Here is a 27,909-nt window from a genome sequence, read left to right as displayed (position 1 = left end):
CCCTGGTACCATCCCTTTTCCTTGTTCTGATACTTCTGAAGTCCTTGTTCACGCAGACTTAGCCAATCGCTTCCCAACCCGTCTACAACTAAATCCACACGCGGCACAGAGCCAGCGGAGAGAACGGGTGGGGCTCCAGTCCGGGGTTCCCAGTGCTGCCTTTAGAGCCACCGCCCACCCTGTGACTCCTTCAACCCGGTCCTCCCAGCAACCCGTGCCACGGAAAGGCGGGGCTGGCCAATCCATAGCCACAGCCAATCACACACGGTCCCCTAGTGAAGCCTGCAGTTGATAACTTAAGTGACCCGAAACTTCTGGGGGCCCAGCCTAGAACGCGACGCTCCGCGAGTCTCGAGGTCCCGGAGCGCGGGACGGAGCGGATCCGAGAGGCGTCTGGAGGAGGCCAGGGTGAGACCAGGTCCCTAGCGGAGCCCTCGGAAAGCTCGAAAATGGAGCCGCCGCAGGTCCCCGCGGAGGCGCCACAACCCAGGGCCTCCGAAGACAGCCCGAGGCCGGAGCGGACCCGGAGGGAGGCGGCGGACGCGCAGTCCCAGGAGCTCCGGGAGAAATCTCAGCCTCCCACCGGGTCCGGTTCCCCGCGCGTGCCGCCGCTCAGCCTGGGCTACGGCGCTTTCCGCCGCCTGGGCTCGTGCAGCCGCGAGCTGCCGTCCCCGAGCCACTCGTGCACCGAGCAGCCCCGGAATGGCGAAGGGGAGCTGGAGCCTTGGACCGCGTCAGGAGAGCCCGCGCCGGGATCCTGGGCGCCCGTGGAGCTGCAGGTGGACGTGCGCGTGAAGCCGGTGGGCGCCGCTGGGGCTAGTCGCGCGCCCTCGCCTGCGCCGTCCACGCGCTTCCTCACCGTTCCAGTGCCGGAATCGCCAGCCTTTGCCCGCCGCTCGGCTCCCACTCCCCAGTGGCTGCCGCGCGCCCCGTCACCCGGCTCCACGTGGAGCCGAGGATCGCCGCTTGCCGCGACCCCGACGGAGCCTATCGGCCCCGCTGAGGGCTGCACCGTTCCCCCAGGCTCGCCCCCCTGCCGCTGCCGCTGCCCCTGCCGCGAGCCCGGGCTGACCAAGGAGGACGATGCACTGCTGCAGCGCGTAGGCCTAGATGGCAAGAAACTGCCGCGGGCCATCACGCTCATAGGTGAGTGCTCAAAGGTGTCCGTGCCCCATCCCTTCACTAGACTAACCAGGAGCCCATCTGATTCCCCAAGTCCATCCTGCTTCTGTCTCAGAATTACTAAGAACCAACCCAGGATTCTGCCCGCCCCCCTCGCCACCCCCAGCCCTGCTTCCAGAAACTTTCTCATTGCTTCTTAGTGTGCGCAGCATCTTGTGTTGAACTCTGGGTAAGGTGAGGGGAAGTGATTCAGAATCTCGTGGCAGTGGTGGTCTGGGTACACTTCTAAGGGCTGGACTCCTTTCCGCCTTGAGGAGGATTATCCATCAGCACCATTGAACTAGCTCGGAGCCAGATGGCTGGGCATGCGTGTCGCTTTACTTGTGAAGGAGAGACAGAGTCTAGCAGTGCAGAAAGCCCCTGTGTTGGTTTGCTTTTTCTTTCTCTGATAAAACAAACACTGACCAAAAACAACTTCGGGAGGAAAGGATTTATTGGTTTCCAGGTTACAGTTTATCATCAAGGGAAGCCAAAGCAGGAACAGAAGCAAAACCACGGAGGAAGGCTGTTTACTGGCTTTCTGCTCAGCGTGCTTTCTTATACCACCTCTGCCCCACCTCCGTCTGGCCGTGGTGGTTAAGAAAGTGCCCTACAGACTTGCCTACGAGCTGTACTTGCCAATCTGATGGGTGCATTTTCTCAAGGGAGGATCCCCTTTCCAGGTTGACAAAACACTAACTAGTACAGCCCCCTAAAGGTTGTTAGTGGTTGGTTAACCCGGCCATCCTGGGTTGTGGGTAGTGGATGTTCAATTTTTCTGGAGAGAACAGAGAGGCCTGAAGGGGCTAGTAGTATCTCGCCCAGAAAGCAAACTGCCCGAACGTGGGGCAATAGAAAGGTTAAGCCATAGGCAGTACCCAGGGGTCCTCAGGTAAGGGAGGGCTCAGAGACTTAGATCACTAAAAACCTAGAATTCCATGAGCAGACTTCTGCAGAGTGGGGTGAGTATTGCAAGTTTCCCTCAGGCTTGCTCCTCTGGTTGATGCAAGTTTAGTATCTTGCAGTGTGAACATCAGAGGTCTGACACAGGATCCCTAGTCTAAGGTGGTGCTATCAACAGGGCTGTGCTTCTCTCACTGAGGCTCCAGGACAGATCCCTTATTTCCCCTTAGTGCTAGATCCCTTGCTGTCCCTCTGGTATTAGACTGGATCCGTCTGCTCTCCGGTAGGGACCTTCATGATTACACTGAGACCTGAGACAGGGACAGCCACCATCTCAGGGTTAATTGAGCAGCAACCTCACCTCCATTGGAACCTTAATTTGTCTTTGCCAAATGGCCTTCGTTTAGTCACTGTTCTAGGGATGATAACATGCACCTCTTTAGGGAAATGTACTAGCCTATAGTTTTTTATCAACATTTTTATATTTTTAATTTTTATGTATATGAGTGTCTGCTTGTATGTCTGTATACCACTTACACTCCTGGTGCCTACAGAGGTCAGAAAGAAGAGGATATTAGATCTCTCAAACTGGAATTAAAGGCACTTAGTTGTAAGCCAGATTGTGGGTGATGGGAATTAAACCCAGAGCCTTTGCAAGAACAGCCAGTGCTCTTAACCACTGAGCCACCTGTCAGCTCCTTTATCAGATTCTTTAATCTGGAGGAGGGCTGAGGCAAATGCTGGGCCTAGAGACAGGAACGATGGCAGAAGGCAGGATCAGGAGGCAGTACAGAGGGCAGGACCACGAGCCAGGTACAACTAAACTGGCTGAAGGATGGAGATCTCTCCCACATCTCTTATGGGTACCTAGATAGTGGACCAGATGTCCTTCCACAAAGGAAAACATGCGGAGAGTTGGAGAGATAAATAAAAAGGTGCCTGGGTCTGCAGGGTCCTGCTTGCATGAGGGTCTGCAGTCCCACGTGGCAGATGCCTCTCCCTTGGGTCTTGGCTTGGATTTACCGTATCACTGCCAAGGGCAACTTAGATCAAGTTGGATTTTGCCTCACTATCCCAGGATTCTCCACATAGGCTATGATTGCCCCTTCTAAGTATCTCCTCAGGGGTTCAGAAGGTGGCGGCATGGACCTGCCCACATCTCCAGTGCCTGGCACATCAGTGTCTTTTCAGACAGTCTGTCTGTCTGTACAAGTCAGAACGCATTATTCCCCGATCCCTCTGGGGAGAAGACAAGGTGTTTGATCTCAGTGGTTGTCTGGCAATTAGCACACCTCCTATGGAGAAGGATCTGAAGACAAGCCTCACCTGACCCCTGTCCTCCATATTGTCCAGGCAGTAGGAACTCTAAAAAGTGTAAGCACAGGTCAGTTTGACTACATTGTAGTGGGCCAGGGAGACTGCTGGAATGAGGCTGGGGGATGTGGAATTCCAAAGACAGTTCAGGTTTTGATGGGGTTGTGGGGTGGTTGGGATTTTGAAGCAAGACTGTTCTTGGTACTCAGTGCAGAGGAAGACACCACAGGAGGGGAGCAGACGCCCTGAGCAGAAGGAAGTGAACCTGTTAAGTCTGACTCAAAGATCTCTGAGTTTGAGGCCAGCCTCGTCTACACAGAGTTCCAGGACAGCCAGGACTACACAGAGAAACCCTGTCTCGAAGGAGAACATACATATATAAAAGGAGGGTGGTAAACTGTGTACTAATGCATTCATCTTTCACTGTTCCCTTGTTGTGGACATGACAGGAGAGCTGCCTCAGGCTCCTGCTGCCTTCACCTCCCGCCATGATGAAATATGTGCTTGAGCTGGGAGCCATCAGAAGCTGTTTCTCCCTAAGTTGCTTTTCTCAGGGTATTTTATCACGGCAGCAGAAGAAAGTCAGACACTTGGTACTCACTCTCAGGGCGACTCAGCCACAAGCTGTGTCTTGGGCCAGGCAACCTCTTAGAGGCTACGTTTATATTCTTATTGGTGTGGGTGGCATGCACCACTGGATGTGTGTGGAGGTCAGACGGAAAACTTCTACGTTGATCTTCTCCTACCATGCAGGTCTCAGACCAGCATCAGGGTTGGTGGCAAGCACGGTCACCTGCTGAGCCACATGCCTGCCTTGGGTACAGCCTGTCACCCCAGCTTCTCAGAAGGCTGAGGTGGGAGGGAGGAACACACGCACGGAGCCAGACTGGGAAACACAGTAATATGCTATCTCAAAATATAGGGATAGCTGGGTATGGTGGTTCATGTCCTTAAACCCAGCACTCCAGAGGCAGAGACAGGTGGTTTTCTCTAAGTTCAAGGCCAGCCTGGGCTACATAGAGAGTTCCAGGACAGTCATGACTATATAGAGAGACCCTGTCTCAAACAAAACAAAGTAAACAAAACCCCCTAAGAATAACAGAAAAGAGGTGGGTGTGACCCCGTCTCCTGTTCAGACTCTCATTCCCTGCCTACAGCCTCCCAGGTACCTCATGCCCTTGGCCCTGGAGCCCTTGACAAGGCCCACAGCTGCTGACTACTCACGGCCGTAGAGAATAGAGTTTGCACTCGTCTTCATCCATGACCTCAGATCTGGAAAGGCAGCTCAGTTTTGATGGGGAAAAAAAAATCTTTGAGTGAGATGTAGCACCGGGACTTGACCTTGCTTGACCTTGGCCTTGTGGAGTTGCAGTTTAGCGGGATTGCTCTTCTGTGGCAGGTTACCCCTAGTGTCCTGGTTCCTCTGTCCGCTGCTGCCTGTAGGCACCCTGCCCACATCTACTGCCCGGCACACACGTGTGCCAGTCCCTTGCTCTGTTTTGTAGAGCCTTTGTCCTGTAGCCATGTGAGAAGGAAGTAGAGCTTATTGTAGCACCTCTCTCCTGAATATAAAGTTCTGATCTAACCTGGGTGCTTTGCCTCTGTATCTTGAGCCAAGGTGACCATGGGGCTGGTCTGTGTGGGGTGGGGTGGCGAGCAGGATCGTTCTGGGTTGTATATATGTAGTCAGAGTGGCCTCTCATCACTTACCTCTCTGTTCCTTCTCCAGGGCTGCCCCAGTACATGAAGTCTCTGCGCTGGGCTCTGGTGGTCATGGCTGTGTTGCTAGCAGTCTGCACTGTGGCGATTGTGGCACTGGCCTCTAGAGGCGGTATGGTACCCCATCCCTATTTTGTGTACTTACAGCACCTTTGAGGCCAGAGCGGGATATGAGGTGCAGCATGAAGACACAGGCCTTATTTAGCAAAGGGAAGAGAGCTTGACCCTTTTCTCCCGTCAGTCACAGCCTATGACCTGTCTGGTAATGAGAACGCCAGCCCCTATCCAAGGGAACTGTGCACAGTGTGAAAGCTGGACAACCTTCCTAGGGCTCCCTCTGGCCACCATCCTTCCCACCGATGCTTGCCAGCTCCCTACCCGTAGACTGACCTCCTTAGCCAAGGTCAGGACCAGGATTTGTTTTTTCAGTGTACTCATGCATAGCTCCTTAGATACTCCCCTTGACTGACAAGTCTCTGCTTTCAGGAGCCAAATGCCAACCGTGCCCTCAAGGCTGGATGTGGTCTCAGGAACACTGTTACTACCTCTCTGAAGAAGTCCAAGACTGGGAGAGCAGCCAAGCATTTTGCTCAGCCCACCAGGCCACACTGCCTCTGCTGAACCACACCCAGGTGAGAATGGCTGGCTAGGGGAGGGTATGTGTCGTCCCAGACCCCTGAATCTTAGCCTTGGAAGGACCTCTTCCCCCCACCTCCGAGTGCATGTCTGTCTGGTGTCTGTCTGTCTAAGTTAGGGTTATATTGCTGTGATGAGACACCATGATCAAAGTCAACCTAGGAAGGAAAGAAAAGATTTATTCTTCTTACAGCTTTTCATCCATCAACCTAGGAAGTCAAGGCAGGAGCTGATGCAGAGGCCATGGAGGAGTGCTGCTTACTGGGGGGATCTTTCCTGTCAATCACTAATCAAGAGACGTGCCTATAGCTTCTCAATTTTTGTTTTGTTTTTACTTTCAAGTCAGAGTTTCTCTGTGTAACAGCCCTCAATGTCCTAGAACTTACTTTGTAGTCCAGGCAGGCCTGAACTGACAGAAATCCACATGCCTCTGCCTCCTGAGTGCTGGGAATAAAGGGGTGCAACAGCAGCTTACAGGCCAGCCTTATACAGGCCTTGTCTAGATATTCCCTTTCCTCTAGATGTGTAAAGTTTGCACAACTTTAATCCCAGCACCCTGGAGGCAGAGGTCAGTGGATCTCTGTGAGTTCAAAGCCAGTATGACCTACATAAGTTTCAGGCCAGCCAGGGTTGCATAGTAAGACCTTGTCTTAAAAATAAAACAACAAAAAGATTTGTGCCTGGATTTGTGTCAGGTTGACAAAAACAGTCAGCACAACTGACCCTTGACACACAAAAATAACACTTATTAAACCATAATATTTCCTTTCTTGTTTACCTCAAGAGCTCCAATTAATATAAATATCACAGTACAAGACATCCAACATTTAAAAGTCCCACAGTATTTAAACTTGCAAATACTTTAAAAGTTTAGTCTTTTTAAAAACATCCAGAGTCTTTTTATTGTTCAAAGTCTCCCGTCTTTAGAATACTAAAAAATTGTAAATACTTTCTTACACCAAAAAGGAAGAACCAGGGCACAGTTACAATTTGAACAAAGCAAAATCCAACCCCAACTACCTAAGTAACTCAGTGTCCAGTGTCTAGGGTTTACTTACAGCTTGGGTTCCAAACGGCTTGGACAGCCCGGCCTCTCCAGCTCTCCCATTCACAGCACACACATCTTATCTCCTAGGCCTAAGCCAGCTCCATTCTACAACTGCTGTCCTTGGTGGCCATCCCATGGTCCTGACATCTCCAAATTGTTGGAGTCTCCACTGCAACTAGCTGCACCTTCACCTGCCTCCCCTGGGCTCTCTTCGGGAACTCTGACCCTGCCACATGTGTAAAGCCTCAACTTCTCTCCATGGCCCCCTCAACTCTTTGGCTTCTACTTCAATCGAGGCTGCACCTTCACCACTGGCCTCTCCTCTCATGATGCCAAGCCTCAATTGCTCTCCATGACCTCTTCATGCCTTCAAATCTAGTACCATGGGGACTCTTACACATTACCAACACAAGGTAAAGCCTGGGCCTACTCTGGGCCACAGCCTCTGTGTGTGGACACTTCCTACATGATTTTGCCTCAGTGATGCTGGTCTCTTCTCAGTCACAGCCCTAGCTGTATCAATTGGCCCAGCAAAGCAAAGGTGTCACTTTAGTGGTTCAAATTATCAGGGGCTCTGAGAGTCTTTACAGGACTCTCAAGCTTCCCCCTGAAATCTCACAAGCCAGACCTCCGCCTTCACCTCTGCCTGCTCTCAGCATTATCTTCTGAGACAGTGTTCCCGCAGCACCTCAGTGAGCTCTGGGCACTCAAGGGCTTTCCCAGCCGAAAGCTCACCATCCTCACACAACACATGATTAGGTCTATCACAGCACTCCTATCTCGTCAGGTTCCTATTGCTGTGATAAAACGCCATGATTAAAAGTTACTAGTGGAGGAAAGGGTTATTTCACTTACAGCTTACAGTCCATCTTCTGGGAAGGCAGCGTGGGAACTCAGGGCAGGAACCTGGAGACAGCAGCTGATGCGGAGGCCATGAAAGAGTGCTGCTTACTGTCTTGCTCCCTGTGGCTTGCTTGTCCCGCTTTCTTACATGGCCTGTATGAGTCAGGGCTCTCCCGAGTAAGTGAACTTATGGAGTGAATATAAATATTACCCGTGTGCATGCATGCACGCATTTTCTGTGTATATAAATGGGATCAGGATGTCTCCCAATGGAAGGTTCAACAATCCAGTAGTTGTTCAGTCTGTAAGGCTGGATGTCCCTACTGGTCTTCAGTATCTGCCAGAATCCTGAAGAAGGAGGCTCTAATGCCAGTGCCAGGGTGGACTTGCTAGTGAGAGGGAGAGCAAGCAAGCAGAAAGGAAACAAGCTTCCTTCTTCTGTGTCCTTTACCGAGACTGCCAGCAGGAGGTGTGGGCCAGATTAAAGGTGGGTCTTGCCATCTCTAAAGATCTGATTTAAAGAGTGTATCTTTCTACCTCAAGGATCCAGATTAGACTGTGTCTTCCCACTTCAGATAGTTTAATTTAGAAAAAAGAATCCCCCACAGGTGTTCCCAGCCCTCTGGGTTTAGTTAATTTCAGATGTTGTCAAATTGACAGCCAAGAAAACACCATGGACTTGCCTGTGGCCAGTCCTCTGGGGCCATTCGTTTTCCCTGTTAGGATTCCCTTTTCCCAGCCCTGTCAGGCTGACAACACCCACCACCAGCACGTGTGCCCTTGCACATGTGATGTGTATACATACATGTGCTCTTGCATGTAGATGCCAGAAGTCAACCTGTGGTGTTGTTCCTCGGGGGCCGCTTGAGACAAGGGCTCTTTGGATCTGGGGCACACCAGTTTGGCTGGGCTGAATGGCTGCTGGTTTCTGTTACTCCTTACGTAGACATTCATGCACACATTTTGTTTCTTGTTGCTAAGGTCATGCCATAGTTTTAGTGCATTTTATTATTGTTGGAGGGGGACATACATGCACACACCACAATGTGTGTGGAGGTGGGAAGGCAGTTTTTGAGGAGTTAGTTCTCTGTCATGTGTGTCCCAGGGATTGAACCTAGCTCATCAAGCTTGGAAGCAAGCCCTTTAACCACTGAGCCTCCTCCTAGTCCTGTGCTCACCGGCTTTAACACCACTGAACCCAGGCAAAGTAATTTTGCTCCTATAGAGACAATACCATTAATCTGCCTCATGCCTCCCCTGACCCTAATCCCTGGCCCCCAGCCCTTCTGCCTACTGGCCCAAGCACAGTGCCAGGCCGCCAGTGAGCATCCAGATAATCTTCCATAAGTGCAGGTATTTTGCAAGCTCTTTGAGCCGATTACTTCCTGGAAAATTATGCTGGAATCCTGCAGAAGCTTCAGAGAAATGAATGCCCTAGTGAGCCATGGTGTGCAAAGAGTAACTTCCCACTTTTCTCCCCTAGGACTTCTTAAGAAAATACCAGGTCACCAAGGGCTCCTGGGTGGGGGCCCGACGAGGCCCTGAAGGCTGGCACTGGACTGATGGGGTTCCCTTGCCATCCCAACTGTGAGTAAGTGGGTTCCCTCTATAGCCTCCTTTTGCCCCACCCAGCCTTCAGTGCCGACAAGAGACTCCTTCTACATCCAGCCAAGGTGGGCTAGCACTGGCTTACCCTTCCACCCCAACCCTGATGTAGGTCCCCAACACATTTACCAAGACAGAACTGCCACGGCTGCTTTTCAGATACACAGTCTGTAGAATAGGGATTTGTTGGTTCTGCCATGTAGCTGACCATCGGAAGACACTGCCAGGGCTCTTTCCAGGTATTTCCTGTGTAGTCACTTACACAGTATTGCACCCAGCAACCTGAGTGTTTTCTCTTTTCTCTCTCCCCCCACCCCACCACAGGTTCCTGGAAGACAGTGAGGACCACCCAGACTTCAGCTGTGGGGGTTTGGAAGAAGGCAGGCTCGTGGCTCTTGACTGCAGCTCTCCCAGACCCTGGGTCTGTGCCAAAGGAACCAAATGACTTAGTCTCCTGTTATCAGACCTGTCTGCTGCTGTATCCATTGCTTTTGCTTTGGTGACAGGAACAACTTCAAAGAGGCAAGAATTACCAGGCTCACGGTTTCAGAGGGTTGCACCTGGCAGAGCTGCCCAGTCCGCAGCGGCCGAGGAAGAGCTGGAGCCAGGAGTGGGAAGATCCTTCAAAGGCCTGTCACTGTTGACATACCTCCACAGACAGGCTCTACCTCCTAAGACTCCCAAGTCACCCTAAACACAGCACTACCAGCCGTGAGCAAACTTGTGCCAGACATTTCAGCATCAATCCAGAGCACTCCTGTAACAAATACCCTGAAGATTCATGGCTGTCTTGCTTTGTTTTGAGACAGGCTCTCCTGGCCTGGAACTTACTGTGAGGGGGTGTGCCACCACACCCAGCCCGTGGTTAACTCATGATGCAAAATGTATTCAGTCTAATTTCCACAGACTCTCTAGTCTTAACAGTCCCAACATTGTTCAGAAGTCCAAAGACACTTCAGGCTGGTGGTCCCCGCAGCCATGGGAGGAGGAGCTGCACCAAACCTCCCCACCTTCCATTTCCTTCCTCAGTCAGCCTCATGCTCCATAGAAGTTTCTGCTTGCCAAGCTGGGGCACTTCTGGTCTTCTGACCAGGCAGCCCTACCTTCTCTGCCTTGCCACAACCTTAAGAGATGAGCTAGCTGGGAGCCCGGGAGTCCCCAAAGGGAGGCACCAAACCTATTCTGAGATGGGCTGGCTGGGACCAAATGTAAAGGGGTGGGCACCCCCACCCCCCAAAAAATCCACAAGTTCACACACTAAAATAAAATCTTTTTTTTTTTTAAGACTGGGCCCTCATAAGATGGTTTAGCAGGTAAAAGCCCGTGGCTCCTCTTCCAGAGGACCCATGTTTGATTCCTAGAACTCAAACTAACTCCAGCATTGCCTTCCCCCACACCCCCCATAACACACCCCCATCCTCAGGCACTGCATGACCTACAGATGCAGATATACATCCAGGAAAAATACATAAAATAGAATGGGGGAGCCTTGTAGAGGCTCATACAATACATTTGAGAAAAGAAGATACACACCCACCCCGGGCGTGCCTGTGAGGGAGTTGGATTGAGGTGGGAAGAGCCATTCTTTTTTTTCTACTTTTTTTTTTTTTTTTTTTTCCGGAGCTGGGGACCGAACCCAGGGCCTTGCGCTTCCTAGGCAAGCGCTCTACCACTGAGCTAAATCCCCAACCCCGGGAAGAGCCATTCTAAATGTGGTAGCATCCCACAGGCTGGGGTCCTGGGATGAATAGAGAGAAAAGGGTTGAGCACCAGCATTCATCCCTCCCTGTTTCCTGTTTGCTTCCTCAAATTGGGAGCCAAAACACTCTCCCTTCTGTAAGTTGTCACCTAACTCACTGCAGCAACCAGAAAAGTAGCTAATACATCAGCACACACCATTGTGGATTGAGGAAACACCCATGGAACATCTGGTCATACCCTGCTCCCTGAGGTCCTCCACAAGCTACTAAGGGTTCCTGTCCTAGGTCCCCTTCCCCGGTGCTTCTCCAATGCAGGGCTTAAGCTGTATTCATCTGAATTCACTCTTTGACAAAGTTCTGAACTGTTTCAGCTTCCCGCCCTTGGTGCTCACACAGACATTTGCAGGAGAAAGCAATGTCCTGGCATCCCTATGCTAAAAGTCTATTGTGTGTGTCAGTCTGTCCAAGCAGCCAGTACCCATTTAGAGAGCAGCAGCCAAGGGAGAATCCTAAGCAAGAGAAAACTCTAGAGAATCCATATCCTTAGAATAAGCAGCAGCAGTATAACCAGGATTATGCCTTTGGATTGAATTGGGTCTCTTCAAACTATGGAAATTCCAATTCCCAATACCTACAATGTGACCTTTAGGGAAATACGGTGTGTGTGCACACTCACGTAAAAATGAGGCCATTCATGTGACTAATCAAGTATGACTGGTATCTTTATGAAGAACTTTGTGGCTAACAAGATGGCTCAGCTCGTAAAAGCACACAGCCTGCACAGCCTGGCAACCTGAATGTGATCCCCAGAACCCACGTGGAGAGGGAAGACGAGAACTGACTCTCACTTCCACATGTGCACTAGCCCCAACCCCCTCACACATTCGCACTCACGCGCGCACGCACACACACACACACACACACACACACACACACACACACAATTTTAAGAATGTAGTGCTGGCAAGATAGCTCAGCTCAACAGGTGAAGGCACTTACCACCAAGCTTGTGACCTGATTTCAATCCCCAGGTCCCGAACAGCACAAAGAGACATTTAGATTATCTGTAGGGAGTCTGAGAATAAAGGCATCAAGCAAACCTGCCTCTCAGAGATAGCAGTTCCCATTTCTCAGAGTCTTAAAGGTATGCTTCAGTCCCTGTCAAAGTTCTGACCAAGAGTGGACAAGCTATGCTTTGAAGAGAAGCTGGCCCAAAACTACAAAGGCATTTCCCCACGATGCACATGGATCTGTGGTTAAGGTGTGTGTGGATCTAAGGACACCCCAGGAACACCGGGGCTCCAATGCTAAGCAATCCTGCCTAGGAAAGCCATGTCTTCTTACATTAACAGTTCTTGTGGCGTGCCATCCAGTGTACTTACCTGCATGAGCACATCTAATTCCCACTATGACCTAGTAAACTAGTAAAGCTAGATTCCAGGTTATTAACAACAAATTTTAAATAGGATAAGCAGAAAAGGGGAACTGGAGCGGTTTCTCTTCACATGATCATCTTTCTTTCTTTCTTTTCTTTCTTTCTTTCTTTCTTCCTTCCTTCCTTCCTTCCTTCCTTCCTTTCTTTCTTTCTTTCTTTCTTTCTTTCTTTCTTTCTTTCTTTCTTTCTTTCTTTCTTTCTCCTTTTGGGCCATTTCCTGCCTGGAAGAACATAGTCACCAAAAGTGCTTACCTTACCTGTCCTCAAGTCTAGAAGAGATAGCCAACCTAAGCTGGAAACTTCTAGTCAAAAGGACTCTGAACACCTTAGGCAGGCTCTAGTGCCCCTGGATTGCTGAACTGTGGCCAGGAATGAAGTCACACTGCAACCAGAGTGGAAACTTCCACACTGCACTAAAATATGAAGACAATGGGAGGAGGGGAGAGTTTTCAGAACAGGACAGCAGGCTGATAGTACAGTGAACAGTAGGAATCTTCCAGGCTCATGTTACTCTGCTATTCCAAAGCTGAAAATCAAAGAGGATAAAGGATTTGCCAGGCAGCAGAGGGGAGGTCAATAGTGCAGACCCTGGAGAAGTGAATCCACACTTTATCAAAGAAAACATAAAAACCAGATAAACATACAAAGAGTGAAGAGTCCACCGGTGCCACGGCCTTACATTGGCGTATACTCAGTTATAAAAACAAATAGTTCTGGGGCTGGCCCAGTAACTAAGAGCACTCATAACCTTTGCAGAAGACCTGATTTGGTCCCCAGAACCCAGATGGTAGCTTACAAGCATCTGGAACTGCAGCCCCAGATCTGATCACCTCTTATGACTACCACAGGTGCTAGAGTGCACATAACATACATGCAGGCAAGGCACTCACATGCACACTTTAAATTTCTCTACTGTTTTATTTATTTTGGTTGTTCGTGACAGTCTTTTGATGTAGTCCTGGATGTCCTGGAACTCACTAGGTAGACCAGGCTGGCTTCGAACTCATGAAGATCCTCTTGCCTCTGCCTCCTGAATGCAGGAATTAAAGGTGTGTGCCAAACATATGGCCACGTCTTTTTTTTTTTTAAACGCTTGTCTTTTGTATGTGTGCTTATGCATGTATGATGTGCTTGTGCACACATATGAACCTAAGTGGGGTATGACACAGTGTGTATGTGGAGGTTAAAGGGCAATCTTGGGTGTAGACCTCATTTTTCACCTTGTTAGGCATGGAGTCTCTTATCACTGTTGCACATGCCAAGTCCACTGGCTGCCAAACTTTTGGGTTTCTCCTCTCTGCTCCCATCTCATGGTAGGAGCCTCCATATCAGGCTTTATATAAGTTCTGGGGGTTAACACGTGTATGGCGAACACTGTACTTTTCTAACCTGTGAACGTATATCTATTGATAGACACAAAACACAGACGAATCTCTGGAAAAGCAGCCAGACTTGAAAGTGACTACTGATACTTCTACCTGTGCTATTCAAAGGAGACAGAACAAGTCTGAGAACAGAGATAATTCTGCCAGAAATAAGGGAAGACAGGCTTCTCAACAGTGGCACAACCTTGTCAAGTGTACTGAGTATGTAACTGCTGAATGCCAGTGGGGGAAAACTCCATCTCAAAGTTTTTGCTGAAGACAACTGTTGTAGCCTTTTAGGCATTTTTCTTTTCTTCTGTTTCTTTTTGTTTTATTTTGACACAGGGTTTTCACTATGATGTCTTGGCGGTCCTTGAATTTGCTCTGCTGGGACTAAAAGCATGTAACACAACTACACTGTCCTTTTAAGCACATTGAACATGTAATTTGCCATTTAATAATTGGAAAAAATAAAGAGTTACAGGCTAAGAGTCAGTCTGAACTGAATTTATATCACCTGGTCTGGTCACTGATTCTTGAATATTTTTTGGCTTCCTCAAACCTAAATAGCTGAGAAACTAGGGAACATGGGCAGTTCTTTAGTGCTGGGGCTGTTACTTAGTCTGACTGTAGTATCTAGTTACATAGCTAGTATGTGGCAGAACCTGGGGTTCCAGGTCTGTCAGCCACCATGCTCCTGCCCTGCTTAGCATTGCCTTTAATACTTCTAAGCCACCCATCATGCTTCTGCGCCCTGGCTTTTCTTGTAGAACACATTCATCAGCAAGCAGGAGCACTAACTACAAACTGTAGGAGGAAGAACTAGATGTTCTGCTCAAATACATTATGAAAAAAGGGGGAAGCAGGGTGCTCCAGAGCTGCAGGTCTGTTCTGACAGGGAAGGCAGGTGAAGAGCTCCGAAGCCTCAGTGCAGGAGGGCAGGTGCAGACCCAGGCTGACTGTCTGTGGATGTGTGGGTCGTTGCTTCTCCAAGAATGGTGACAGGGCCTCCTTATACACAGGAGGACCACAAAAATCACTATCTGGGGCGGTGAACAGAAACTAACGGAGAACAAACTCTAAGAAATTGTACCTGAGCAGACAAAGGTTAAGAAAACAGAGGCCAGATCCGCAGGCCTCTGCGCGCTCTTCCGGGCATTCATACCCCTATTCCGTGGGTCTTTGGAGCCTGAATTCCATGGACAGTCGGACTAGAAGGGAGACTGTGCCGCTAGGGTGAATTTCGTGAGATTTTTGATGAAACTGAGTCATGAAACTGTAACCATTGAATTGAAGAATGGAACACGAGTCCATGGAACAGTCACATGTAGATGTCAACATGAATACGCACCTCAAAGCTGTGAAAATGACCCTGGAGAACAGAGGACCTGTACAGTTGGAAACATTGGGTATTCGAGGCAATAACATTCGGTATTTTATTCTACCAGACAGCTTACCTCTAGATACACTACTTGTGGATGTTGAACCTAAAGTGAAATCTAAGAAAAGAGAAGCTGTTGCAGGAAGAGGCCGAGGCCGGGGTAGAGGAAGAGGGGGTCCTAGGCGATAAGGTCTCTCAAGATTGCTGTTTCAAATTGATAAGGAATTTGGGGTATTTTTTGTACAGGTTTTGTTTGCTTGTCAGTTTTTAATAAACATAAGGATAGGGAGAAAAAAAAAAAAGAAAGAAAACAGAGGCCAGAGCCAAACTAATAAAAAGCAAAGCTTAGCCCTGGCCATTCAGACGCTGAATCCCAGCAATACACTCAATGGGCAGGGAGCATCTTAGGAACACCCTGGGTTTTCTCACGGCTTTTCTCTCTTTTGCTGTTTCTTTTTTCAAGACAGGTTCTCACTATGTAGCGCTGGCTATCCTGAACTATGTAGACCAGGCTGGCCTCAAACTCACAGAGATCTGTGTGCCTCTGCCTGAGTGCTGGGATTAAAGGCCTGTGCCACTACCAGATTTCCCACGAGTTTCTTATGATCACTTCTAAGCCCTTCCAGCAAACATCCTGTGTGTGGTGCTTTCAGCCATCTTTTGTCGGCCAAACACTATGTATTAGAGAATGACCTTGAACTCCTGATCCTTTGTCTTAAACCTCCCAAGTACTCCACCATGCTCTCAGCCCTTTTGGTAGTCTTGATTTCAGGAGCCAGTCCCCAGCTGTTCTCAGTTTCAAAGCCAAGAATGATATGCTTGGAGCTCCCCTGCCTGCCCCGTACCTGGATGTCAAACTTAGAAACTTAGAGGGAGAAAGTGACTATGTGGATGTGGTGAGGCTGTAAACAAAATATTTTAGCTTCACTTGAAGAAGAACTAGGACAACAGGTAAAGCTTGCAATCCATCATTTTGAGTAGCTACTGCTGTCCAAAATTGACAAACCAAGAAATGGCAGCAGGAATATAATTTTACAATATGAGGACAATTGCTTTTAACAGAAATTAGAATGGTTATCTTGGGGATGAGAGAAATTTCCCAAGGAGGGACTTTAGAGGACATTCTATCTTAATTTGTATATACTAATAAGTATATACAAATCAAGCCATACTCTTAAATGCACACAATTGGCTTAAGTTGCTGCCTCTTAGAAACAGAATTGAAATTACAGCGTGTGATGGTTTGTATATGATTAACCCAAGAAGTGGCACTATTAGGAGGTATGGCCTTGCTGGGGTAGGTGTATCACTGTGGGCATAGGCTTTAAGAACCTTGTCCTAACCTCCTGGAAGCCAGTCTTCTCCTAGCAGCCTATAGATGAAGATGTAGAACTTTCAGCTCCTCCTGCACCAGGCCTTCCTGGATGCTGCCATGTTCCTGCCTTAATGATAATGCACTGAACCTCTGAACCTATAAACCAGCCCCAATTAAATGTCATCCTTTATAAAAGTTGCCTGGGTCATGGTGTCTGTTCACAGCAGTAAAACCCTAAGACAGACATTGGTTTCAGGGACTGGGGTATTGCTGTGACGGACCTGACCATGCCTTTGTTTGGAAAAAATATGGATTTGGGGGACTTTGGATTTGGAAAGCAGTGGAATGCTTCAAGTGGGGTGTAATGGGCCATCCTGGTAGGAATATGGAAGATCATGTTGCTGAGAGTGATTAGAATTGTGCAGCCCTGGCCCAAGAAGTTTCAGGAGAATTTCAGTATGTGGCATAGAGACTGTTTTTGTGGTATTTTGGTTAAGAATGTGACTGCCTTTTGCCCTTATCTAAAGAGTCTACCTGAGGCTAAGGTAAAGAGATTTTTACTAATTGCATTGACAAATGAAGTCTCAAAAAAGCCCAACAGAGACTTTATTCTCTGGTCTTATAAAGAGCATTTTAATGAAAAGGAGCAAGCTGAGAGAGGAAAAATACAAAATAAATGGTTCGAGTATTACAGGGACACCAGGAAGTAGATTGGAACTGAATCCTCTAAGAGATAACAGATTAAGGGAATGGGACTTTGGGGCAAGATCCCACCCAGCTAAGTTTAGTTCAATATATGATGAGGCACACCTTTAATTCAAGGAGATAAAACCAAGCAGATCACTGGGTTTAAGGTCAGCCTGGGACAGAGCAAGTTCTAGGTGAGGAAAAGTTTAAGTCCAGGCATGGTAGTACACCTTCAATCTCCATAGACAGATATCTGAGTTCAAGACCAGTCTGGGACAGAGAAATTTCTAAGTAGAGAAAAGCTTAAACCAAGGCATGGTGGATCACACCTTTAATCCTACCATTTAGGAGACAGGCATGCAGACCACTGAGTTCAAAGTCAATCTAGAGAACAAGTTCCAAGATAACCAAGCTTAAGCAGAGTAAATTCATTGAAAACAGAAAGCTGGTGATAGTAGAACAAGGGGGTCATGTTCCAGGCTTTAGAGTCAAGAATAGATGGGACTATTGGGACAATTGATGATGGCTAGTTGGAGTTAAGAAATTACAGTGGTTAAGAAGAGACCAGCATCATTGAGGTGAAATTTGGGAAGTGTTTCCTGAGAGCACCAAGAACCTGTGTTCCAGAGATAGCCAAGGTTGTACCTCATACTGCAGCTGGACTTGGCAATATTTAAGAATCACCCAGGTGGTAGTAGTCTTAAAGGTATTATGGGGTCATGGAGAACAGTTGAAGGCCATTGGTGAAGGTGCAGCCTCATTTGCAGTTGATGGCCAGGACTGAAGGGGTCATGCAAAGGATTTGAAGCTTGGCACCATGAAGAGAGCCTATGAGAGGCTATTGGTGAAGCCTAGTTGCCATGGAAGACTCCATATAATATAGATGCTAGTACCACAGGATGATCACCAAGAACATCTGCAGTAGTGCAGTGAAGTCAACCAGAGCCTAGAGTGCTACAGAGGGCAGAGCTGGAGATGAGACCCAAGACCTTTGGAGGAGCCCAGATGATCACGTGTGGATCCCAGAACAAGAAGTTCAATTGTTGGAGTTGCCTTGGAGACCCCAAGATACCAGAACTGTGTGAGGAAAGCTACTAACAGTCCAGGAGAAAGAAGTTTGTTGTAGCTAACAAAGATGAAAAGGAGTTGGCGATCTGAAGACCACTTTGACCTCAGACACGGAGATGAGAGAGTTTGCAGTTTGCTCAGTTGGCTTCCTGTCTTGCTTTGGTTAAGTAATTGGATGAATCTCAGAAGACTTTGAACTTTGGACCATTACCATAGTTAAGACTGCTATAGACGACAGGGACTTTGGAAGTTGGACTAAATGAACCTATGGCCCTCACAGACTTATGTGTTTGAAGAAGTTTATGGGGGCAGGAAGGGAACTAAGCTTGGTCAAAAAGGTGGCACTATTAGGTATGGCCTTTTTTTGTGTCACCGTGGGCATGGGTTTTAATACCTTCATCCTAACTGCCATGCACATTGCAGGCTTCGAGGTGGACTCATGCCATTTTTCCAACAGAGGAAAAGTCATAATAGAGGTCACGTGTAGGAGAAAGAAGACAGCACCAGCTCATGATCACAGAAGCTTCACTTTTTCCTTTTCCTACAGACAACCCTATTCAGTTCTGTGCGGCCTGAAATTCTATTGCCTTCCTTGTTACCTAAAGAATCGCCTATCATAGCAATTTGTTTAAAAGACTCTTTTTCACAATCCCCTTACAGGAACAAGGTAGATTTACTTTCACAGTGCCCATTCAATGCCAATCAAAAGGTAGCACAAGGAATGTTGAATAGTCCTCTACCTTGTACCAATATTTTGTACAACAGCCAATGGAAATAATTCATGAGCAATTTCCTGAGTCCATAATTTACAATTATATGGATATTTTGCTTTCAGATTCAAATAGAGATAAACCTTAGAAAAAAAGTTACTGGGGTTGGGGATTTAGCTCAGTGGTAGAGCGCTTGCCTAGCAAGCACAAGGCCCTGGGTTTGGTCCTCAGCTCTGAAAAAAAAGAAAAAGAAGAAAAAAAAAAAAAAAAAAGAAAAAAGTTACTGAAGCAAAGAGACTTTTACCTAATTGGGGATTTAAAATTCTCCGGAAAAAAATACATAGAAGAGACTGTATTAATTATCTAGGATATAAGTCTACAGGAAATTCTACAACAAAAGGTAAAATCATAAGAGAACACTTAAGAACTCTTAATGAGGGCTGGAGAGATGGCTTAGTGGTTAAGAGCACTGACTGCTCTTCCAGAGGTTCTGAATTCAAATCCCAGCAACCACATGGTGGCTCACAACCATCTGTAATGAGATCTGATGCCCTCTTCTGGTGTGTCTGAAAACAGCTACAGTGTACTTATATATAAGAAATAAATCTTTAAAAAAAAAAAAAGAACTCTTAATGAGGACTGAAGAGGTGGCTCAGTGGCTCAGTATTGACTTCTCTGACTTCTCTTCCAAAGGTCCTGAGTTCAAATCCCAACAACCACATGGTGGCTCACAACCATCTGTAATGGGATCTGATGCCCTCTTCTGGTGTGTAATCATATACACTAAATAATATTTTTAAAAAAGAAAAGAACTCTTAATGATCCAAGAAGGTAATCAGCTGAAGCTGATAATTAGCTCTGGTAGAAAATAAACTACAAAGTGCTCATACAGACTGCCTAAATCCAAAGACGGCTTGAATGTTAGTTACCTTGTTGTCTTCTCATTCTCCCTCAAAAATTGTACAGAGAGAGAATAATGTCTGATCCATTTATCCAAATGGATAAAAATATCCATTTTTAGCACATAGAGTAAAAAAATTAAAGACCTATATAGAAAAAGTATCTAAACTAATCTTAAAAGGAAAAAAATAAGACTTCATCAGTTAGCAGAAATAGATCCAGCAGAAATTATGCTGCCTTTTATTAATGCTTACATTGGCTCATTATGAGCAAAAAATGAACATTGGCAAAGAGCTTGAAGTACTTTTTTGGGGAGAAATTAACAACAAATACCCCAAAGCAAGCAACTTCAGATTATAAAAAGAACTAATCAGATTCTCCCTTATAGAATAAAAGGATACCAATTTCTGAGGCCCCTACATTTTATGCTGATGCAAATATAGCAGGAAAGGCAGGATATAAATCAGAAAATATATGTAAGGGAGATTATAGAGTCCTTATGATTCCATTTAAATATCAGAATTATATACAGTATTATATTTTCAAGAATCTCTTAATTTAGTGATTGACTATATGTAGAGAATTGTTTTTCATAAACAAAGTGCTGAATTTATTCAGGATGATTCTGAATTGATTTCACTGTTTATTCAACTACAAGTGATCAGAAATTGGAATCATTAATATAGACATATACTCAAGAATTCACTGGGTAAGTGTTTTAATATCTGAAAAGGCTGATTCTGTAATTACACATTTATTACAAGTTATGGCTATTATGGGAATACCTGTATAAAGATTGAGAATGCTTCAGCATATGTCTCTAATAAAATGAAATAATTTTTTTACATATTATAAAACATTATAGGTATACCACACAATTCTCTAAGAGAAGCAATAGTGGAGAGATCTAATCGTACTTTAAGAGATACTTAACAATCAGAAATGGATAACAAAGACCCCCCAGAGATTGATTATATAGCACTTTACTAACTTTTAAATTTTAAAATGCTTGTGAACATTAACAAAAAAACCTATAGCTGCTGAGAGACACTGGGTTATAGAAAGTACTGATGAACTAAAACAGCCTGTTTTAAAGATCTCCTAACCTTAGAATGGAAAACAGGAAATGTGCTGGGGGAAGGAATATACCTAGATTCCCACAGGGGAAAAAGCTCTAGTCGTTCCAAATTGGTAGAAACCAGGTGGGGGCGACCCTCCTGAGGATCTCAATCACAGAAAAGGAAATAAAAGACCAAGATAGGTAATGTATTTGTTGACCTCTTTATATGGGAACAGCTCTAAGACTGGCTGAGACTTAAATATCCATGTGTAGTCAGTAAATTTTGTTGGCTACAAAGTCCTCAGGGCTTATCATGATATTCTTTCATGGCATAGAATTTATATTGCAGTTTGTTTATAATCCAAATTAGCCTAGGAAAGACAGATGTCTTTTACCTGCTCAAATAAAGAGCAAAGAATCTTGGTTCTGGGTTAACTGCAATGTGCACCTTGCAGATTCCATTATGTATGTTAATACAAAACACCTGTAAAAGATATGTTCGCAGAAAATAACATCAAAAATAGTGGTTCTGGGAAAGATTCACCCTTAGGGATACTGAGACACCTGATATTACCCCAAACTGCCTCAATGTTGTTTGCTCAAGACTTCCAATACAGCTTCAAAGAAAGCTGCTGATCGCAAATGACCTCAATCCATCCAGCTACATTCGGATTCAGCCAGGACTTCACTTATGCCTAAGCTTTCTCAGAGTATAGAAACTGGACAAAAAAAAAAAAAAAAAAAAAAAAAAAGCTACAGCTAGCTTTCCTAAGATTAAACATTCTCCAAATCTCTTTCGCCTCCAAGAAATAAATACTACATCCCAAATAAGCACGAAGCCATTTTAATAAACAAAGTTCCATTAAGCCAGGGTTTTGGTTGTTCTATTGAGTGGAGGATGCTTATTATTATAAAGGGGTTGGTTACAAGTTATTAAATGATCTTGACTAGTGAGAAAACACGGAATAGGAGGCTACACTTGGGAATTTCTCTTTTCTTTTCTCTATCCTTTCTTTCTTATGTAATGGGAGAAGGGGTAAAAAGAGAAAGGGAGCAGGGACAGGATTTTACAGGAATAATAGGAAAGATAGATTGCTGAATCTAATGTTAAACCAAAAAACAGCTTATAGCCATCATCTTACATTAATATGGATCTTTGAATGTTGATACAAAGTTAAAGTTATACTTTATTACATTTGTGTATTTTAGTACATTGGTATAAGGCTTTGTACACTGATACAAAATTTGAAGTTATTTTTGTCACAACTTACTATATGTTAAGTTTCAGCTCTTATAGTCATTTGAAGATGTAAAATTCTAGTCCTTTTAAAAGCTGCTATTACAAAGTGTTCAGCATAAATATGTACTACAAGTTGATAAAACAGTCGAACTTACAGTCAAATACTGGACCAGTTTATCACAAAATATGCTTCCTCGGTTAAACAGACAGTAAATAGCTAAGAACAAAGTTTATCTACTCATATGGTATTGATACATAGTCTTCCAAACCTCAGAGACCTAACAGAATATGGCATTTATTTTATTTATTAAAGGCCTTTTTTGACAAGACATGTCAGCTTCTGACAGCACCCCATTCAACTTGGAAGAAGAGCATCGAAGGACCTCCATTTAAAGACAGCTTCAATTATGGCAAGCTAGCCATGGGGCAAAGAAAATGCCCTAACTGCAGCATTCTGCAGACAGAATACTGTCCAAAATGGACAAAACTCGGGACCAGGCAAAGTCAACTGCCAAGCTCTTGCCAATACAGGGTAATTAAGTCCTTCATAATTCCTGCTTAACAAAAGTTTGTCAGATATACTGGTCCAGAAGGCTGAAGACAGATGCTCCAATGTTACAGACTTTTCTGGGGGACTGCTCAGGCAGCCAACAATGTCTGTTATTTGGATAATTTTGGAAGCAGCTTGCTTGTGCTTCCTAAATAGTCAGGTAATATTTATTCCTTCTCAAGTCTCTGGTGGGGTTGAACACTAGATAGTGTCACAATTAAACTAAGGTACAAAGAACTTAAGAAAATGTTTTAGTTTCAGGAGATGTTTTAAGGATGGTAAATCCAATTTATAAAGGCTGGAGTAGGTGAAAGTTGTAGGTATTTTAAGGTTGGTGAAAAAGATTAAAGGATCTAGTAGTTTTCTTTTTTTTTTTAAATGAAAACTGGAGGAAATTTTAAACAGGTGTCTTAAAATTGTAAGTGCAAGCTATGAAAGTTAAAGGATTTAATTGCTTAAGATAGTAATAAGAAAAGTACAGAACTGTGAACTCACCAAGATAGGACAAACAGAATAATTTCTTATAGGTGCCAGATACAAATGGATTGGGCATTGTGAATATAAGTACACAAGAGATTTCATAATTGTTTAATAATTGTCTTTATTGAATGCTACAGCCAACTGCTGTAGGAAATAAAAGGCAGGCAGGTTTTTCAGTTACCTGGGTGGGGGTCGCAGATAGAAACCACAAAGAGGTAAAAGGAGAGAAGCTTGACCAGCAGCAAGTGTCAGAATGAAAATGCCTCCCCGAATACCAGACTGTTGGAGCAGAGCCCAGGAAGATTCAAACAGCAAGTATTTGGGAGAACAGTTGGAGAAGCAACCAGTCTACTGCTAGAGAATTAATTAGTTTAATTCCCCAGTAACTGCGCAGAGCCTAATAAATAAATCATAGTTTTGTTTCTCAATTGATAGACAGGGATAAGCCTAATTCTTTTATTTGACATTGACGTTTAGAGAACATTATTGTGGTGGGGACTTGTGCACCCTGGACATGAGAATGTCAGAATGTAACTTCTGGGTTTTTTCTCCTTCCGTGTGTGTTGCGGTGACTGAACTCAGGTTGTTAACCTTACCCTGCTATCACTTTCACTTGTTGGGTCATCTTGTCAGTACTAGGAGCAACTTTAAAAAAAAAAATTACAAGGCCCTGGGTTCGGTCCCCAGCTCCGAAAAAAAAGAACCAAAAAAAAAAAAAAAAAAAAATTACACACTTGGGAATCATACTCACATTTGAAAGACGTTCTTGTTCTCAATTGTATATTGTGCCTGTTAGGGTAGTGTCAGTGGACACCAGTTCCAGATGACAGCATGTGGCATGGGTGTTGGGAACCTTACCCCAGTACTCATGAGCAGTGTTCTTAACCTGAGTCCTCCCTCTAGCCCCATATTCACATTTTTAAGGTACCAGTATTTCTTTATTTTTATAGAAATAGGAACTTTTAAAAGGCCAAGGAGTAGGCTGCACGTAAACATTACCACTCAACATATGGAAAATTTCTCACATCCTAAAACACTCGCTGCTCAGCAGCAAGCCCTGAGGCAAAGGTTACAGGCTATTTTTGCCTGTTCTAGTTTACATGAAGAGAGCCGTACAGTGTTCTCTTCTGGGTCTAGCTCCTTTAGCTGAGTATACTAAGTTACTCACTGGTAAATACATTAGCAATTTTTCCTTTGTGTGGATGTTATCGGTTTGTCGGATTTCTAATTGATGAATCTTTCAAATATTTGGATTACTGTAAACACAACTACTGTAAGTATTTAAATATAAACCTTTGGAGCCTCATGGTTTTGTTTCCTTGGGTAGCAAGACGACTGAACTATGTTATGGACTCGCTGAACTTAGAAGCAGCAGCTGTGCCATTTTCAGTCCTGTTCGGAGTTCTAGCTGCTCATCTCTATATAGCACTTGATATTGCTATTCTGTCCCTCTGTGGGCCATTTCAGTAGGTATACAGTGGTACCTCATGACTGATGGTCTTTAGGTTCTTTTGTGTATGTATCCACTGGTGTATCTATATTTGTGATTCTGATAATGTTCAGAGATCAAACCTTAAGAAATATTAAAACACCCATCCATGTATGTGTCAGGCTAGATCATTTTACTTATTCAGGTCCTTGGGCTTATATTGCAGGAATGGACTCCCCAGCCCAGGCAGAACATTTTAAAGTGGTAAGTTAGGTAAAAAATCCAAGAGTTCCTCTCAACTTTTAAATTTTCAAGACACACAAGTTAAGAAATGAAAATAAACATATGTAAAGCTCTCCTAATACTTAACATTTTACATATTATTTTTATGTGTTGGTGGATACAGAACTGGATCATTTGAAAATAAGTACCAGACATCATGTCTCACATGAATACTAAAAAATGAGATGTTTTTTATGTAGGGCAAGTTTATCATTACACAAATTAACAAGCTCTATCCAGTCTACATAATCTCTCAGTTTCTCTACCTTTTTCCCCCTTGCTTTTTTCCTAAAAAGGGCAGGATCTATTGTAGCCCAGGTTACCCTCAGAATCATAGGAATTCTCCCGACTTTCATGTGTCTAGATTACAGGCATGAACCACCATGCCCAGCTAGTCAAAAATCTCTTTTATTTATATCTAATTAGACTATAAACATGGTTATTGGTTAACCGAAATCTTTGACTTTTTGAGGAAATTCAGCCAGTTATTTTGTAAAATGAAATTCTGAACTTACCTTATTGTCTATAAAATTGAATTTGGGAGTAGATTCACTACAGGCCTATTTTTGAGATGGATCCGTTATGTGATTTAAAGCCACACTTTTACAAGTGTGCTTTGTGTAAAGCTTAAAAAGGCTGCCAAGGCAGGTGTTGAACTTCAAATCCACCTCAGCTTCCCCACTACCCTCAATTATGGGGCTGGAGCAGTCACCACGCCTCACAAACACTTGAGGAAATAACTTTTACAATGCTGGGAACTAAAACTGGGTATCATACCGGGGGGTGGGGGGCTGGGGTGTGCTTTATCCAACCTTCAAGTCATAACTCACATAAATATAACTCACACCCCAATTTTGCTAACTATAATTATTTCACAGTTCAAAAGAAAAAGATAAAGTAAAAAAAAAAAAAAAACTGTAACAATGGTGTTCTGGAAATAGGGTGGCACCACATACAGTTATTCCTTCATTCATTTTGGCTTTGTCCCAGGCATTACTGACGCGCCCTTCTATAAATGTGTTCACTTAGTAAACTGGAAACTTGAGTGCCTCCACCTAACCTTAAACTTGTGAAGCACATGCCTCAGCCTTACAAATGTTTCAGCATTGAGATAACAGGCATAATCCACCATGCTTTTGTTCCTTCCTGCTGTTAAAAAAAATAAAGTTAAAACTATACCTGCTGGTTTGTGCTTTGCCTATGTTCCCAACATTTAGGAGACCAAGTCAGGAAGTTTGCAATTCAAGGTCAGGTAAGGACACATAAGCAAAATGCCATCTCTAAAACTCAGAAAATCTATTATCACACAAATTAGTTTTCTGCTCTTTTACATTCACAAAGGGCCAAATTACTGTCATCAAATTTTTGGGACTGACCCCCCCACCCTTTTGAAATAATACTTAAACAGGGTTTCGTTGTTCACATCAATAATCTTGGGCAGTGAGGCAAAGGCTCAAAGGTCCAGGAGTTCAAAGTCATACCCAGTTACACAGTGAATTCAAGGTCAGCTCACACTACATGAGATCTTACTCTCCAAAAATTGATCCTAATATATATTAACTTTACTAGTTAATATATTACTTCCCCTGTATTCTAGAAGAAAAGGTGTTTGTTAACTATTAGGTGGTCAAGAGTAGGGAATTAGCTCTTTAATGCAGAAACTGCTGGTTTCAATATGTTGGTTACATATTGTTTTTATTCAGGCTTGTCAATTAAAAAATACAAACAAACAACTCTTAGCTGCTTCTACAAGTTCAATCTTTCCTTACAGAAGCTGTTAAACACAGCTCTGAAGTAGTGTAGTATAGTCAGCAAGAGGTTTTGGTGGGGCAACAGTCCATCTGGAATCCACAATTAAATGTTTACTTCCTTTGGTGCCTTGTACACAGAAAGGCACTGTTAAGGATGTTACAAAATAGAGAATACCCACAGCAAATAGTTCTAGTGACAACTTACTGAACAAGTTACAGTAGTGGTGGTGATTCTTTTCATTTTATTTTTTTTACACTTAAGAGTATAGTCTTTAAACTATGCACACATACCCCCTGCACACACAAAACAAGTGCTTTTGAAACAGTCCCTGCCCCCATCCCCCTCAATATACTGAACGCAGCAGTTTAATAGAACAAAAAACCAAAACCAAAAACAACAACAAAAAAAATCAAAAACAAAAATCAAGACAAGTCTGATTTCAAAATTTCAATATAAAAGCAAAAGTATGTAATCCAACAACTGTTCAACTTCCAACTCTAATAGGCCCCAAACAAAACAGCCCCATATTTAAATTTCTCCAGCACACAATCCAGTAGAAATGCTCAACTCTAATCAACCAATAATAACCAATGTGAACAGAACCTTAGAAGTTATACTGCTTCCCTTTACTCTTTTATAGTTGGAGGCACAGGTATTAGGAGATACAAAAGTCAAAGGAAGAATTATAAAGAAAAAGGATTTCCTAAAGCTGCTGCTGTTTGGAATAGAAAGGAAAACAGTATTTTACAAATGTTCAAAAACTGCAAGGCATCAACACAATTCATTCACTATCGCTCCTAAGAAATAGACAACAGTGTCTCATAATATAAACTGTTACGTTCAGGTTCACAAAAAACTATGGATGTAGTTTTAGGCTTCATCAAGGAGAGCAGGTTCAGTTCAGATCATTGGATACTAGACATCTAGCCTGACTGGATTGGTGTCTAGAACTGTTCACTGTCATCTGAACAGCTGTAAACTAAACAATAGCATGTAGCGCCATAGGAAGTTTAAGGATTGAAGATATGTACACAGCTAGTTAGATCTCCCCTGCTTCACGCTCTTCAGAGCTCCTCCTGTCTTCTGATCTGCCATTAGCACTCTCATAGGACCGCTTCTTATCTTTTCGATCTCGGTCACGGGGTGATCTGTCTCTTGAACTCCTGTCTCTGTCACGTGATGCTAAGTCTTGATCTCTGAATCTTTCTTTTGAGGATCTGAAAAATATTAATTTAAGGAGCAAAATATGTTGGGACACCCAAAATCCAATGAAAAAATAGGATCAATATTAAGTTTCTGATAGCTGAAGAAATAGGTAAGAATAAAC

General features: G+C 44.5%; 2 protein-coding genes and 1 pseudogene across 41 annotated transcripts in view; 2 read left to right on the top strand and 1 right to left on the bottom strand.

Moving 5' to 3' along the window:
- Window positions 1-260: 260 nt before the first annotated feature.
- Window positions 261-10,513, top strand: Klrg2 (killer cell lectin like receptor G2). Of its 4 annotated transcripts, none has more exons than XR_015685832.1 (6): window positions 261-1,146; window positions 5,108-5,209; window positions 5,584-5,729; window positions 6,869-7,194; window positions 9,108-9,211; window positions 9,554-10,513. XR_015685832.1 is itself a non-coding variant. In XM_087659362.1 (5 exons), the coding sequence occupies exons 1-4, from the start codon at window positions 450-452 to the stop codon at window positions 9,213-9,215; spliced, it is 1,053 nt and encodes a 350-aa protein (XP_087515488.1). In that variant the 5' UTR covers window positions 261-449; the 3' UTR covers window positions 9,554-10,513.
- A 4,457-nt stretch (window positions 10,514-14,970) lies between these two features.
- Window positions 14,971-15,298, top strand: LOC134486758 (small nuclear ribonucleoprotein Sm D1-like; annotated as a pseudogene).
- An 11,188-nt stretch (window positions 15,299-26,486) lies between these two features.
- The window catches only part of Luc7l2 (LUC7 pre-mRNA splicing factor like 2), a 60,335-nt gene continuing 58,912 nt past the window's right edge, over window positions 26,487-27,909 (bottom strand). For 36 of the 37 annotated variants that reach the window (XM_087657244.1, XM_087657270.1, XM_087657241.1 and 33 more), the window contains one exon: window positions 26,509-27,799. In XM_087657244.1, coding sequence (XP_087513370.1) covers window positions 27,622-27,799 — 178 coding nt within the window. In that variant the 3' untranslated portion in view covers window positions 26,509-27,621. 37 annotated transcript variants of the gene reach the window in all.

This window comes from Rattus norvegicus, chromosome 4 (genome assembly GCF_021556685.1).
Source record: "Rattus norvegicus strain SHRSP/BbbUtx chromosome 4, alternate assembly SHRSP_T2T, whole genome shotgun sequence".
NCBI classification, from domain to species: Eukaryota; Metazoa; Chordata; class Mammalia; order Rodentia; family Muridae; genus Rattus; species Rattus norvegicus.
The sequence above is the reverse complement of the archived record's forward strand: the minus strand, read 5'-3'. Positions and strand labels throughout refer to the sequence as shown.